The sequence below is a fragment of the Panthera pardus genome, unplaced genomic scaffold (genome assembly GCF_024362965.1).
Source record: "Panthera pardus isolate Hobbes unplaced genomic scaffold, ASM2436296v1 HiC_scaffold_13, whole genome shotgun sequence".
In the NCBI taxonomy this organism is placed as follows: domain Eukaryota; kingdom Metazoa; phylum Chordata; class Mammalia; order Carnivora; family Felidae; genus Panthera; species Panthera pardus.
In genome coordinates this window covers 142,619,686-142,635,445 of record NW_026526688.1, presented here as the reverse complement: position 1 = coordinate 142,635,445, position 15,760 = coordinate 142,619,686, and the positions used below count along the sequence as shown (strand labels likewise).

Here is a 15,760-nt window from a genome sequence, read left to right as displayed (position 1 = left end):
CCCAGAACAATGGGCAATGAAGCTGGACAAAAGCAAAAGAAAATTATTGCTTCTAATGAAAGGAATGCAAAGAATGACTTTTTAAATAATTCAACACTTAGTACATTTGAGATATAGTTCCTTGGTTGCCAGAGAAAGGAAGTGACACTGAAGCAGAATCTGGTCTACAAATAAATTCTGAAGTGGCCCACATTCAGCCATCTGAAGACAGAAATTTTCTTTACCTTGAACTCAATATATAATACCTAATTCAAGTGGGAAAATAACAATACATTAAACAAAATAAGTTGGAAACTGCTATGCATAGCATCGTTTCATTTTTGTTATAAATTCTGGAAGGATACACACAAAAATATAACTAATTCCCTTAAGGTGAAGTGAAGGCAGTTTTTGTGTTCTTTTCTTCTCTTTACCTGTGTTATCTGATCTTTTTTTTTTTTTTTTAGCAATAAGCTTGTATTATTTGTATGATTTTCAAATTTTTTAAAATCATACAAATGATGTAAAATTTATAAAACTCAAACTTTCATCAACTGACTTTGGTTCTGTGCATCTAAAATGCAGAGATAGGGGCGCCTGGGTGGCTCAGTCGGTTAAGTGTCCGACTTCGGCTCAGTTCATGATCTTGCGGTCCGTGAGTTCGAGCCCCGCGTCGGGCTCCGTGCTGACAGCTCAGAGCCTGGAGCCTGTTTCAGATTCTGTGTCTCCCTCTCTCTGACGCTCCCCCGTTCATGCTCTCTCTCTGTCTCAAAAATAAATAAACGTTAAAAAAAAAAATTAAAATGCAGAGATAAAGGGCGCCTGGGTGGCTTAGTTGGTTAAGCGTCCAACATCAGCTCAGGTCATGATCTCACGGTTCCTGAGTTCGAGCCCCATGTCTGGCTCTGTGCTGACAGCTCAGAGCCTGGAGCCTGCTTGGATTCTGTGTATCCCTCTCTCTCTGCCCCCTCCTCCATTTGCGCTCTGTCTCTCTCTCTCTCTCTCAAAAATACATAAACATTAAAAATTTTTTAATGCAGAAATAATTGATATTCATAATGATAAGCACAAAGCACTTAAAGATCTGCATGGTTTTTTGAAACACATAAATTACTTTGTGCTTAGTTTTACTGCTGTGTATATTTAACTGTAGTTCAATTATCTTAAACTATTAATTATGTAAAGCATATGTAAGAAAACTCTGTTAACTGGAATAATTTATTAATCAAAGCAATCCATTTCCCAAACCTACCAGATAATGGGAATATATATAGTGGTACCTTTCCACATCACAAAATACTACTTCACTAACCTCTCCTCATATAAGTTTTCTATTTCTTTTTATGAACACCAACAATCCATTACTTCAAAGCCATTTTCCATCATAAGTCAGTATTCAGGTGCTGCGGCTTTACATTTATAGATAGGATTTCCTCAACATTTTCCCAACTCACAGACAATACATAAAGGCATAGGGAGTTTTGAACTGAAGAATATACCACACTAAAACCTCCAAAACAGAATCTGAGTCAGAGATGTACCACAATAAAGAGGGAAGCATTAACTATGGCAGAATAAGAGCCATCTCGTGCCCACAGTGCTGGGATTGCCAGGTGATACTTGTCCACCTGCTCTGCCACTCGGCTTTTAATGCTTTGAAGAAGCATTTATAGGGAAAACACCTGGACCCAAGAGACCACAAGAACGTGTTAGGTGTCACACATGTAAGAGACAGAGAGTTACGGTCAGGTAACCTCTAATACAACTTCTGCCTACAGATGTCTGTCTTTGCTCTGTGCTTAGAGAATTAATCCTTTTCTCAAAGAATCACAGGCTATTCACAGGATTAGGAATTTTAGTGGTCTCTGGGTTAGCTGCCTCATGCAGATGCTTTCCTTCACTAACAATCGGGAACACATCTTAAATAAGTACAATAAATCCTATGGTGGAAGAATACAGCTACAACCAGTTCAACTCCCTATTACGCCTTTAGAACATACATGGTGGGTGTGGGGGTGACAAAAATATCAATAACACCAGTAATTGATGTTTTCAAATAATTTTACCATCTTAATAAGTAGTCTTGCGTTTCAACCCCTCAGTCAGTCCCTGACTAAAGCCTGTAGCTGGCCAAGAACGAAGATCAGAAGAGAAAATTCCTGTGAAATATCATCTACACTGAAATTCACACTGATTCTGAAAGAAGTGCTTATACCTCAGTTTTGAAAGGTGGTTCTAGAATTTGGTTTTCCCAAGCATCTGTAACAGGCATCAGGAATCTTGCCCAAGAAATCAGGGCAATATTTTCTGATCTCTCTGCAATGCACAGAGAGATGGCTCCACGGATTAGCTAATTATATGCCATTACGAAATGTTACTTAGGTCATATGCCCCTTAGGAATCAAGAATTAAAATCACTACTGTGAGAAGATTTGGCCTCAGGATAAAGCAAAATCCACCTTTTATGGTTTCCCCAAATTTGCTGCTACCTGTTAGTAATATTGCACATTTCAGCACCTTCCATCCTGAAGATCAGAGGCCAACTTGATGCCATTGGTCTCTTTTTCTTTTTCTTTCCCCTCTCCTTTCCTCACAAAATCAAGGCTCACAGAGATTTCATATTCAGCATAGAGCAATTTAGTGTCATACGAGGTGAAAATTAAGAACATTCAGTCAACATACACTGTAAAAGCATAGCCAGTCCTATGTAGGTGATATATGCTAGCCCTTTCCAGAAAGAAAAATCAATATGACTCCCTAGACCATCAATTCAGACAAAGCTATTGGCATTAACTGAATGAATACTCATTTGGTCACTTTTTTTTTTTAAGTTTATTTATTTTGGGGACAGAGAGAGACAGAGCATGAATGGAGGAGGGTCAGAGAGAGAAGGAGACACAGAATCTGAAACAGGCTCCAGGCTCTGAGCTGTCAGCACAGAGCCCGACGCAGGGCTTGAACTCACGAATCACGAGATTATGACCTGAGCCGAAGTCGGACGCTCAACCGACTGAGCCACCCAGGCACCCCTCATTTGCTCACTTTTAAAAACTTTTTTTAATGGTTATTTATTTTTGAGAGGGAGCATGAGCAGGGGAGGGGCGGGGAGAGAGGGGCACAGAGGATCTGGAGGGGTCTCGAAGCAGGGCTCCAACTCGCAAATGCAAGATCATGACCTGAGCCAAAGTTGGCCGCTTAACCAACTAAGCCCCGCGGGCACCCCTCATTTGCTCACTTTTTAAAGTTCATTTTAATTACAAACTCCAAATACTCTCATCGAGACAACCTTATGTGATCCGGCAAGCCTAAGTCCTCAGACCACTAAGGAAATAGGACTATTCCTGGCCTGATTCCTCCTGGTCTCAGTCCTACCTTGACTGGCTCAGTCATTCGTACTATGAGACCCCTCGTGGGATTGAGGTAAATTGCTTGGTTTCACTATAGTCATGTCCCTGCATCACTTCCCTAGTTGACAGCAAAAGATAAGAGCTCAGTGGAAAGCTGATTGTATTTCAGGACATAAATGGCAAAAAGCTTCAAGTCCTGTAAGATTAACTCTTATGGTTTCAGAAAGACTGATGGTATAGAAATACCTATTAGAAACTGCTAGATTTGGGAGTGTTTACTCATCTCAACAGAAGAAATAGAACACAGAAAAGAATTAGACCCTCTCAAAACAGGGTGCTGGCTTTGGTCCCAACAAACTAGTTGAAAATTATCTTTATTTGTCTTATCATTTCCTTGCCTAATTGAGGCATAATTTACATACAATAATGCTTTTTTTTTTTTTAACCCAACTCTTAAAAAGTAGAAGAGTTAAACTTGGAGGTGGGGATCAAGAAGTACTATTTTCAGACCAAAAAGGAGGAATAATTTAATATGTCAATAATTTTTTTTAGATTTTATTTTTAAGTTATCTCTACACCCAACATGGGGGTTGAACTTACAACTCTGAGATCAAGAGTTGCACGCTCCACTGACTGACCCAGCCAGGTGCCCCAATGTCAATAATTTTTAATCCACTTCAATGAGATTTGATTTTGACCAAGTTAGTGAAATTTTGATGAAGTTTACTACATAGTTGAATTTAGATGTTTTAAATTTCACAAGTGATAATGGCTTCAAATAACCACACACTCAACTCCTCATAAACCTTACCTCTTCAGAGTTTTGCCCGGTTTTTAGTTCCAGGCCAGAACAGAACTGCTAATTTGACAACTGTCAGTTTATGTGACTTCAGTTCGACATAATTCTGTTTAATGACATATCGTAATAGCTAGTGATTGTTACACACAAGGGATAGTTAAATAGACTTTTTCATCAGAAATGAGAAATGCGACCATCTTTTTTTTGTAGGAGCATAAGGAAAAAGGTTTGAGTAGCAAACCTTGTTCTTGTAGCACCTTTTTAATCAACCAGAGGATTTTTGTCTCCAGCATAGATGGAAATTTAAAGTGAACTGCTTTAATGCTTTTAAATGGTGTTAAAAATAACAACAGCTGGGGTGCCTGGATGGCTCAGTCGGTTAAGTGTCCGTCTCTCGATTTCAGCTCGGGTCGTGATCTCACAGTTTTGTAGAATTGAGCCTTCTGTGGGGCTCCATGCGGACGATGTAGAGCTTGCTTGGGATTCTCTCTCTCCCTCTTTGCCCCTTCCCCACTCATGCGTGCTCTCTCTCTCTCTCAAAATAAATAAACATTAAAAAAAAGATTCTCTGTCTTGTCCCTCCCCTGCTTGTATGCACATGCTCTCTCTCTGTAGATAAATAAATAAATAGGTAACAGCTAACATTTATTCAAGATCTATTGTGGACCAGGCACAGAGGAACTCAGGCAACCTAGCTTCATTGTCATGTGCTTAACTACTGCACTTCCCTTTGCTTTCATTACACATTTTGAATTATTTGTTTGATGTTAGCAAACACAAGCACACACTGTAGCTCTGCTATGCTGATCAGCCCATATAGAGTTTGACACTCTTAGATCCAGTGGCATCATGAACCTAGACAGTCATCAGAGTAATCAAATGATATAATCACTGAACAAGGGCAGTTTACAGATGAGAGGAAATAGAACCTTTTGGTTCTTCCCTAATTCTATTCAACCAAATCAGCCTCTCTGACTAGAATTTGCTCTCCTCACTGTAGGCAACCAATCTTATTCACCTTATCTGGCTACGATATTTGTAATATTTCTAACATAAATCTAAGAAACTATAGTGACTGGTCTCCGCTTCTTGTTTGTTTCCCTTACCCTAGCAAGAGGAATCTGTTTTGCTTCAGTCTACATAAATCATTCCCCTGCAATAAACTGTCAATGGCTTCCCATTGCCTGGGTCAGTAGGTCTCAAACTTATACAGGAATTTATTGTGGTGATGGTTGAGAATACACTAAAACCCACCGAAATGTATGTTTTAAATAGGTGAATTGTATGGTATGGGAATTGAATGTCAATAGTTATTTTTAAAAATTTACAATCAGGGGCGCCTGGGTGGCTCAGTTGGTTGGGCGTCCAACTTCGGCTCAGGTCATGATCTCACGGTTTGTGAATTCGAGCCTGGCGTCGGGCTCTGTGCTGATAGCTCGGAGCCTGGAGCCTGCTTCGGGTTCTGTGTCTCCTTCTCTCTCTGCCCCTCCCCAACTTGTGCTCTGTGTCTCTATGTCTCTCAAAAAATAAATAAATGTTAAAAAAAAATTAAAAAATTTACAATAAAAAATGTCTGGAAGCCTTGGCATGCTATAGGTAACATCCTGAAATGTTGAACCATAAGCTATTTTACTAGAAGGAAATAAGACTATGGTATATACCATATATATTTATAAGATTGAAATTCACTACTTTACAACTATGCCTACACAAAAAGGCAAGAGATTGAGCTAAGGTTATCCGACAGTTTCTGATGTTTGTCTTTATTATTAAATTGCCATTTGTTAAATTATTCTGTTGCCTACCACTACTTCCTGGCAAATAAGCATTAACAACGCTGAAGACTTAAGAAAGATTTGAAAGGGAAACTTTTAAACTAAGTACATCCTACCTAATACTTTGATATATACTTTTGTCTTCATATTAAGACTTTAGGAAATCATCTATATTTGCAATAACACCAAGGCTTTCTGGAGGAGTTTCGACAATCCTTAGCTTCTTAGAAAGCGCCTATATTTCTTTAAAAACATTTTTTAAATGTTTATTTATTTTTGAGAGAGAGAAAGACAGAGTGCAAGCAGGGGAGGTGAGAGAGAGAGTGAGACACAGAATCTGAAGCAGATTCTGAGCTGTCAGAACAGAGCCCGATGCCAGGCTCAAACTCATGGATGGCGAGATCATGACCTGAGCTGAAATCAGACGCTCAACTGACTGAGCCACCCAGGCACCCCGAAAATGCCTATATTTCTTGACATAGCATAAAAGACCCTTTTCTCAACCTGGCCTTAAATTACCGTTATATCTTCATCTGTCTCCACACTACCTCACCTCAGCCTGTGTATTCGCCACAGCACAAGTGTCCAAGTATCCCTCAAACACACCCTGCAGCTTTACTCAAGCTCCTTCCTTCTTCTGGAATATTCTCTCCTTCTTTCTCCACTTGGCCCTTCAAAGACTAACTTCCATTTTACCTTTTTTTTGTTGTTATTTTGTTGTTTTCTTTCAAGAGAGAGTGTGAGAGCATGAGGAGGAGGGGTGGAGGAAGAAGGAGAGAGAATCTTTTTTTTTTTATTGTTTTTATTGTTTATTTATTTTTGAGAGAGACAGAGACAGAGTGGGAGCAGGGGAGGGGGCAGAGAGAGAGGGAGACACAGAATTCAAAGCAGGTTCCAGGCTGTGAGCTGTCAGCACAGAGCCTGACACGGGGCTTGAACTCACAAGCCATGAGATCATGACCTGAGCTGATATTGGATGTTTAACTGACAGCCACCCAGGTGCCCCAGAAGGAGAGAGAATCTTAGGCAGGCTCCACTACCAGCACAAAGTCCCACAGAGGCTCACTGGATCTCACGACCCTGAGATCATGAGCTGAGCCAAAATCAAGAGTCACACAGTTAACCAACTGAGCCACCCAGGCAACCCCATTTTACCTTCTCAACTTCCCTGGTCCTAAAAAGTGCTGTGAGAGCAGGAAATGTGTCTACCTTATTGGATGTTGTATTTCTATAAACATGTTGTATGTCCTACAAACATAGAGCCTAATACAAAGAAAATCCTCCACAAATACTATTCTCATAGTCTAGATGCACTCATCTATCCATCTACTTTGCGGTGCTAAAATTATTTTTCAGTGACCCTCCTTCCCCAATAGATTATGACTTCTTGAAGGTAAGAATTATATCTTTGTCACATAGTAGATGTTCCATAAATATCTGCTAAATTTTGATGCATTGAAAACGTATTCTCCAATCTTCAGACGTTCAAAGTCTTCAGGAAAAATAAAACATTCAAACAATTTATTAAACTGCCCTGTGGCAGAAACTTTCAGTGAAGTGTGTGCACAGCATTATGAGAATTCTGGTGAAAAAGCTATACATCTTCTGGTTTGGAGGTGTTTACCCTGGAATCTTCTTAGAGGCTTGACATTTGAGCTGTCCCTTGAAAAATAAGGAAAAGGTTGCCACTTAAACTGTGATAGGGATTCTGAGCTGAGGGAATTTAGCACCAAGACAGAAACAGAGAGGGTAGGGCCATTAGCACTCCAGTGGGTCTGGTGTGGCTGCAGTTTAGGGTTCATGCCAGGGAGTGGTTGGCAGGAGGCTGGAAAAATATGCTGTAGGCCTGTCAGCCCTCCTAGCCTGGACTTCACAAGTTGAGCAAGAGAGTGACACAATCAGATTTGTATTTTACTCTGCTCTCAGTACCCTCTTCAGCCCTTCCCCCTCCTAACATAAATGTTGACCATGTAAGAGAGTTAACCAAAGCCATAAGTATGATGTGTGGACAAAGGCCAAAGGAACCTGAATCCTCATAAGAATCAACATGAGACCCAGGACTGTGTTCTAACCAGTGAGCCATCTGTCAACACCAGTGCTATGCAAATCACACACTGAAACAGATGTCAAGAATGTGGTAGAACCAATAAAGCTGGTTTCTTTGGAAAGCCGGCAGCATTCACTTGAAGATCCCAGGCCTCCATGAAGCCCTCCCTGATTTTCCCAGCCCAAGGAAATCTCTCCTTTGAAATTCTCTGGAGCACTGAATTTTGTACTTAGGACACTTTGAAAATTTTTTCTTGCATAGTGGCTGTTTTGTCCTCATTCCTGGTACCACCTTTTTTCTCTTTGTCTCATTTTGTTTTAAGTAGGCTTCACACCCAGTGTGGAGCTCAAGGTGAGACTTGAACTCATGACCCTGGGATCAAGAACTGAGCTGAGATCAAGAGTAGGACAATTAACCAACTGGGCCATCCAGGCGCCCCACTCTCTGTCTCATTTTAAAAACTTATATCTAATATAATGCAGCTTTGAAAGACACCTTGGGAGCAAGATAAGGTATACATCAATCAGCAACAGATCTCATTAGATTTTAAGTTAAGATGAATTATTAGATGGTAAGTTTCAAGAAAGGTGAGGTCACAGCGCACTCACCCCCAGCACTAGTCAATAATATGTTTGCTGAATAAATTGATGTTGTAATGAAAATACGGTAAGGTAAAAACATTCTTTGACTTTTAAAAAAAGTTGATATTTATAAATTTTTTTCCTTGAAAATCTCTCACTAGGGTACTTATATAGTTGTTTATCTTTTATGCTTTCAAATTTCATTTCTCCTAACCATGCCCCCACCGTCTGTGATCGTTGTTTTTTTCTTGATTTGATTTGCCAAAGCTTCATCTCTTATAAAGGTCTTTTTGGAAAAAAACAACCTGTAGAGTTATGTATTATACCTATCTTTTGTATGTTTTCTAATTGAACAGTTATATTTATTTCAGCAAAATTATAAGGTAAAACTACAAAGAAAGAAATATTTGACACTCATTTGAAACACAATTTTCTAAAGAAGAAAGTCAATAGTAATCAGCATAAGTACAATAACTTATAAAGATTTGTTGATATTTCAATGGTGAAAAATAACTAGAAGAAACACAAAAATACTGTGAAAATACATCACTGACATTGCACATGAAAACATTCCATAAAAAATTAACAATTTCCATATGGAAATTTAATTTTTCAGCTCTGTTTGAATTTACATTCTGAAATCTTAATGTTCTACTGCAATTTACAGGGTAGCCATTCTCTCATTCCATGGACCCACAGAGATCAGAACCATCACAAACAAATAAAAGGAACACTTCCTGTTAGAGATACAGCACTTCAAGGCTAATGTTTAATCTTAATTGGCAACAAGTTTAGTGCAAATTAAATTATATTTTTAGCAGCTTAGAAAATTCCCGGTGGGGAAGCATTTACCTCTTAACCCTTATTGCTTCCCCAGAATATGAACATTGGCTCTTCCATCCTATTGAAAACTACTAATGCTGATTTTGCCATTTGTTACACAGGGAGTTTCCATGAAAGATGATTTCAGCAACTATGCAAATGAGCCAACAGTTTTACATTTGGAAAGTTTCCCTTAGGTTGATTTATTTAAAAAAGCAGAGCCTGAATGCCAGTCATAACTGGATCTTACCTAACTGCTTCTCTAATCATGGAGAAGAGATACAAATAAGGTATTAATCATCTCACATATTAGCCACCTTAGGTTGTATTCAAAGGAAGATCTGAAGATAGGGCTGAGGAATCCTAAAATGAGTTCCACTCTCCAGTAATAATTTTATTTCATTGATTTGGAAAGAAAGGAAGAAAGAAAGAAAGAAAGAAAGAAAGAAAGAAAGAAAGAAAGAAAGAAAGAGAAAGAAAAGGAAGAAAGGGAAAGAAAGAAGAGGGAAGGAAGAAAGGAGGGAGGAGGGAGGGAGGAAGGAAGGAGGAAGGAAGGAAAGAAGGAGAGGGAAGGAGGAAGGGAAGAAGGAGGGGGAGGCAGGGAGGGAAGGAAGAAAGAAAAAGAGAAAAAGAAGAAAATAGGAGCCATCTGATTTCAAACCTGGTGCTTTCCACTCAGCCAGGATTTATTCTCCAAATGAATAGAGGCCAAAGAGGTACTAGCCAGAGGATTTTGTTTGAGCTTCCTCAATCCCTTGAATTGGCTCCCTTTTTCTTAAACATCTGTTCTCTCTGTAGTCAAGGCCTGGGGCTGCTGCTTCAAAAACCAATGTGGCTCACTGTGCCCAGATCTGTGGTGACAAGGAAAGAGGAAGACTATTTACTGGGTTTTAAGTCTGACTCCGCCCTGTGTCTAGGTTTCACTGGCCCAAAGACTTGAGCTGTCAGAAAGTTTGGGTGACCCCTAAGGTCCAGGATGTGCTGACATAAAATCCAGGCAGGTAAACACGAGGTAAACCACGTCAGACGATCTCTTCCTTACCAACGCCTCAGCAATTTTTCTATTCCCCCTGAATTTTCTCAATGAACACCTCAAGGATGTGCTGGTGTGTGGTGTGTGGCTGCATGTTCAAAAGAGGGGCCCACCTCAGTCACTGTACTCTTCTCTTTCCCTTGGATTGGGGAATTTCTCATACTGGTTGGCCAATTTCCATTTGCTGTGCTGACTTTTGAGTAGTGCAGCAAAGGAAGACTTCCGGGTGATATTTCTAGATATTTCCCGGCTCTTGGCCTTCCTGGTGGGGGAAGAGCTTCGGACTAAAGGATAGACAGGAAAAATGGGCCTTCCCCGAGGGGCTTCCAGTAGCTGCCATACCTCCCCAGAGGTATTACTGGTCAGATACTGCCATGGCTTCTTCCCACTGCTGTCCCGGACATTGACCCGAGAAGCCAACCTCTGCACTAGCACTTTGATGACCCCCTGGTGGCCGTGAATGGCTGCAAGGTGCAGAGGGGTATATCCACAACTGGACTTCACATTTACATCAAGAGTAACCCCAGCTTTCTGTGCACTAGAGACAAAGTCCTGAAGGGCCCTGAGGTCACCATGTTTGGCTATCCAGTGCAAGGCCGTGTACCCAGTCAAGAAGTCTTTGTGCAGAGCCAGCTGGGGGTCCTCCCAAAACAAAGTCAACACGTGAATCCAAGAGCCACTGGCAAGCTTCACGATCCATTCATGCTCCCTGGCATCTAGGGGGACCAGAGATGACTTGTGCTCAGGTCTGTGCGGGACCAAGGCTGCAGATTCCTCCCCACCCTCGGCCCAGGGGGTGTGAGGACGCCACTCAGCAGCAGCAGCCTTAATGTCTGCAGGTTGTGGTGTCAAAGCAGCATCCACTCTTGGGCTGGACACTGCTCCTGCCTTGGAGGGTTTCCTGGACCGTGGTGGGCGACGAGTCCTTTTCAGCAAGTCCTGCTCAAGACACTCCTCATCGGAAGAAGACAATTTGGCTCTCCCTGCCTGTGAGCTCCTCCTGAGGGCTCTCCTTAACTTGGGAGTTGGCCAGGGGAAAGACTCCTGGGGGTGGCCTACAAGGCCATTAGCCTTTGTCGAGACCTGCTGAGAGGTGTGACCATCCCCTCTGTTTCTGAGGCCCTGAGGGCTCCTGCTGGGGCTGCCCTCTTTTGGAGAAAGGCCCCCAGCCGGATCCCTGAGCTTTCTCCAATCTGGGGTTCCCAGGGTAACTTGCAGCCCCTCTTCAGAACCCCCTGGGGACTCTTTGGGCCCACTGCTGCTCTCTTCGCTGCCATGGCTCTCTTGGTCCACAAAGTCATCCAGATCTTGGAGGGACAGCTGACTACGAATGCTACGAAAGATTGTCAATGGAGGATTCTGGGGACTGGATTCCGGAACAACAGGAAGGAGAGAATGAGATGAAAGAGAGGGGTCTAGAGGCTCTGAGTCAGGTTCTGGGACACAGAGGTTGGGCTCAGATGGTATCTGGGGGAAATTGTCCGGCAGCACTGACCAGGCTCTGATGGGTCCTTGGTTCCGGGCCTTGGGTATCTGGGGATGTCTGGCCACCCATTCCCAAGTGCGCTGTTGCTGCTGCTGCAGGATGGAATAATGCAGAGAGCTCGGGGTCAGCAGCTCTGGCTGGTCTGCAGGGGAAGTAGGGAGGGACAGGAGAGGAGGCGGCCAAGCCCCACTTCCAGCAGCCTCGACGGTTGCAGGAGGAGAGCAGGGCGCTGTGGGCACCGGTGCGTGCTCAGCGGGCAAACCTTCCGGCTGCTGCCCGGGAGGCTCGCGATCATCCCGGGCCAGCGGGACACGCGCCGGCTTGTTCCCGGCGGTGGCGGTGGCGGGGTCTGGGACTGCGCCGAGCACCTGCTCGCCCGGGAGTCCCTCCAGGCTGTTTTGGTGGCATTCCCAGCAGCAGCGGCCCTGCGTCTCCACAGCCGCGCACCTCGCTCCGGCCCTGTGGCCAGAGCCGCCCCTCCGCCCGCCGCCTCCCCGGGCTGCCTCCCGGGTGCGGCTGGCGGTGAGTCCATTACAACCTGCGTGGGCGGCTGGGGCTGCGGCACCTGCTGGCTCCTCCTCTGGCCCCTTCTCGTGCCGCCGCCTCCTGGGCGGCTGCGGCGGCGGATCCCTTTGGCGCGCGCCTTGCGGGGAACAGGGAGCAGCTCTCCCTGCAGGGGCGGCGGCAGCGGGCGGGTCGCGGGGTCGCTGCAGCCCCTCCTCCCCCAAAAGGTCCCTGTACCTCCTCTTGAGCACCACATACTTGGTGCCGTCGGGGTCCTGGCGCACTGCGGCTACCGAGTTGACGAAGCCCTTGAAGAGCTCGCGGCGGCGCTGGTGTTGGCTGGGGGGCGCGTCGGGGTCTCGGAGAAAGCTCTTGAAGTGGCCCAGCAAGGCGGCGTTGGTCACTCTTCCTCCAGCCTGGCACAGAAAATCCAGTAGTGCCTCCTGGCTCAACTCTCGGGCCATCGCTGCCTTGTCGTCCCCTGGCCCCGGGTGTCCGCGCCCTCCCAGCGCTCTCCCCTGCCAGCCGAAACCCTGGCCTGCGGTGTGTCACCTGCGCTCGGGGCGGCACCACCCGCCTCCATCAGCCTTGGAGGGCGGCGCTGCTTGCAGTCCCGGAGCGCGCCAAGAGCGCGCGAGGCCCCCGGGCTGAGCCCCCGCACGCAGTCCGGGTGGGAGAGGGCGGTTCCCCCACCGCCCCTGCGCGACGCGGGCCTCTCCCAGCGAGTCCCCGCAGCGAAAGTTCCCGGGATAGGTCGGAATCGGTTTCACCTGCGCCCCGGCGACGCCTCTTCCCTGGCTCTGGAGGAAGGGCCCGGCCCGCCTCCTCCTGTCCTTCCGCCCTCTGAGGTCTCCCCGGCCCTGCCACCTCTCCCAGATGAGTCAGGCTGGTCCCAGCCAGAGACAGCTCCGTAGGTGAGTCGCCAGCCAGAGGGAGCCGGCAGCGAACCTCTCTGCAGGACCAGGAGCCCCTCCCGGGCCGGGAAATGGAAAGCAGGTAAGCGACCGGCCGCTCCTTTGGGTCTTGGCCACATAGAAACGAAAGCAAGGAAAACCCGTTCCTGCGCAAGTCATGGCGAAAGTCGATGGGTGGGGAAGAAGGTGTAAATTTACTGGCATTCTGCGGTCTCCCAAAAAGGTGCCTTTATTAACGCTCTGGGGTAGTAATTTCAGATTCCCTGAGGTGGTATTGAAGTCGTGGTATTGAAGACTTTGCATCCCAAATAAGCCTTCCTTGATCTGGACACACTGCCCCGGCTTCTCCTCCGGCACCCGGCTGCAAGAGATCTAAATACACCTAAGTCTGTACTGAAAAGAGAAATCATGATGAAAGTTGCCGGTTGGTTTCGGCCTTTCTTTGCCTTAGTAATTGTCTCACGTTTAGGAAAAATCAGATAGTTGATTGCCCCAGCAGCTTTAAGGGAACAGGAACTATGCAGTTAAGGTATTTGTTGTCTATTGTTACCTTGCTTCTATTTACTCCAAAGTTTGTGAACAGAAGAGATTTTTGTACAGTCCCTTTTGTGTTGGCCTGAGTGGTGTTTCTTGTCTTTCCTCTCAGAATGTAAGGTTTCTCCCCACACGCTGAAGCCTATTAAGGTGCACATTACAAGCTTGCCTACTTTAACCCCACTGCTCCCAACCTTAGAATGGCGGCTTGACTCTCATTCTCCATTGAGAGCCTGCAAACTTCCTAATATCCAGTCCATTTGTAGATTGGAGCTGTCTTTTTCATTGGCCTCAAGACTGTGGAATTACAGTGCTTTTCCTAACAACTGCTTTCCCCTTCCATTTCATCTGTTTATTTTCTTTAATTGAGGTCTTTGAGTGGAGGTCTTTCTTGTTTGTTGGTTCTGTTTCCATGCCCAAGATACTTTTATTGTTTTACCTGTGTGTGTACCTGTACAGTTCCATGCCCTCCCCCACTCTTTCCTTCAGCTGTATTTCTTATTATAAAGTCTCTATCTCCTACCCTGTCACACCACTTTTCTCTCCTATACTCCCCGCTTATCTTTGCACTTTTCCTTCTGCTCTACTATTTTTGGTGGTTTCATGAGTCCCTATCCTTTTTGCCTAAGGGAGGGTGTTGAAAGTATGTTGGCCCGACAGTTGTCAACACGGACCAATCTTCGTGACTGCCAGGCACATGAGCTTTAAGTTCCCAGTAGTACCCTGGTAGTTTTCCATGAATGAATTGGAATCCTTGGCTTTACATTATCTAGGTCAGAATGAAGAACTGGGAACGATTGTTGTCTGTTTTTGGCATTTTCAAATGCCAGTGGTGGTTCAAACCCAACACTGGGTTGAGAAGAGGATAGGGGTTTTTGCTGAGGTGGAACATTAACATCAAGTTTTTCAGATGATTATTAAAATAAAAGTTTTGTATTAAACTTCAGCTTCCTTTTGTGTTTATTTCCTGGTGTGGAGTTTTGATGGGACTGAGGTGTGTGTATGCCTAGGTCAGGAAGGAGTCCAAATGGTAAACTCAGGTGGGCATTTTAGAGCAGAAAGTAGAAAGAACCACCCTTCCCCTCCCCGCCCTTTGATATTTCTCAAAACTTCTGGTTAAAACAAGGGGTCTTGGGGCACCTGGGGGGCTCAGTTAAGCATCAGACTTGATTTCAGCTCAGGTCATGATCTCACAGTTGGTGAGTTGGAGCCCCACATCAGCCTCTATGCTGACAGTGAGGAGCCTGCTTGGGATTCTCTGTCTCCCTTTCTCTCTGCTCCTCCTCTGCTTGCTCTCTCTCTCTCTCTCTCTCTCTCGAAAATAAATACGAAACATTTTTTAAAAATAAAAGAAGGGGTTGGGGTGCCTGGGTGGCTTAGTTGGTTAAGCGTCTGACTTCAGCCAGGTCACGATCTCGCGGTCCGTGAGTTCGAGCCCCGCGTCAGGCTCTGGGCTGATGGCTCGGAGCCTGGAGCCTGTTTCTGATTCTGTGTCTCCCTCTCTCTCTGCCCCTCCCCCGTTCATGCTCTGTCTCTCTCTGTCCCAAAAATAAATAAAAAAATGTTGAAAAAAAATTTAAAAAAAAAATAAAAGAAGGGGTCTTATGGCAAGGAGGAGTGATGATATGGACATAAGTTTGGACTTGAAGCACTACTCGTACACTTGTATTGCAAGACATCATTCATTTATCAAGTTAAAATTTAGTAGAAATGTTTGCTCATCTTGCAGAACACTCGCAGAACAAGTTACTGGTAATCCAGGTTTTACTGTACTAGGCTTTAAGGAAGACTGTGTGCAGATGTGCTGGAAAAGAAACTGGAAAAGCAGGAGAGTCAGAAAATGAAGGGCCTATAGCATGGAGGGGAGTGGAGGTGGGGTGTTGGGGGGGATGGGGGAGGGGAAAGGAGGGGAGCTTTGAAGAATTTTGGCAAAGGTAGT

At 44.7% G+C, this 15,760-nt stretch overlaps 1 protein-coding gene across 1 annotated transcript; it reads right to left on the bottom strand.

Moving 5' to 3' along the window:
• Nucleotides 1–8,855: 8,855 nt before the first annotated feature.
• SOWAHB (sosondowah ankyrin repeat domain family member B) lies at nucleotides 8,856–13,380 on the bottom strand. Its single transcript, XM_019466804.2, has one exon. It carries the CDS (start codon nucleotides 12,835–12,837, stop codon nucleotides 10,498–10,500), a length of 2,340 nt encoding a protein of 779 aa, XP_019322349.2. The 5' UTR covers nucleotides 12,838–13,380; the 3' UTR covers nucleotides 8,856–10,497.
• Between the last annotated feature and the right edge of the window lie 2,380 nt (nucleotides 13,381–15,760).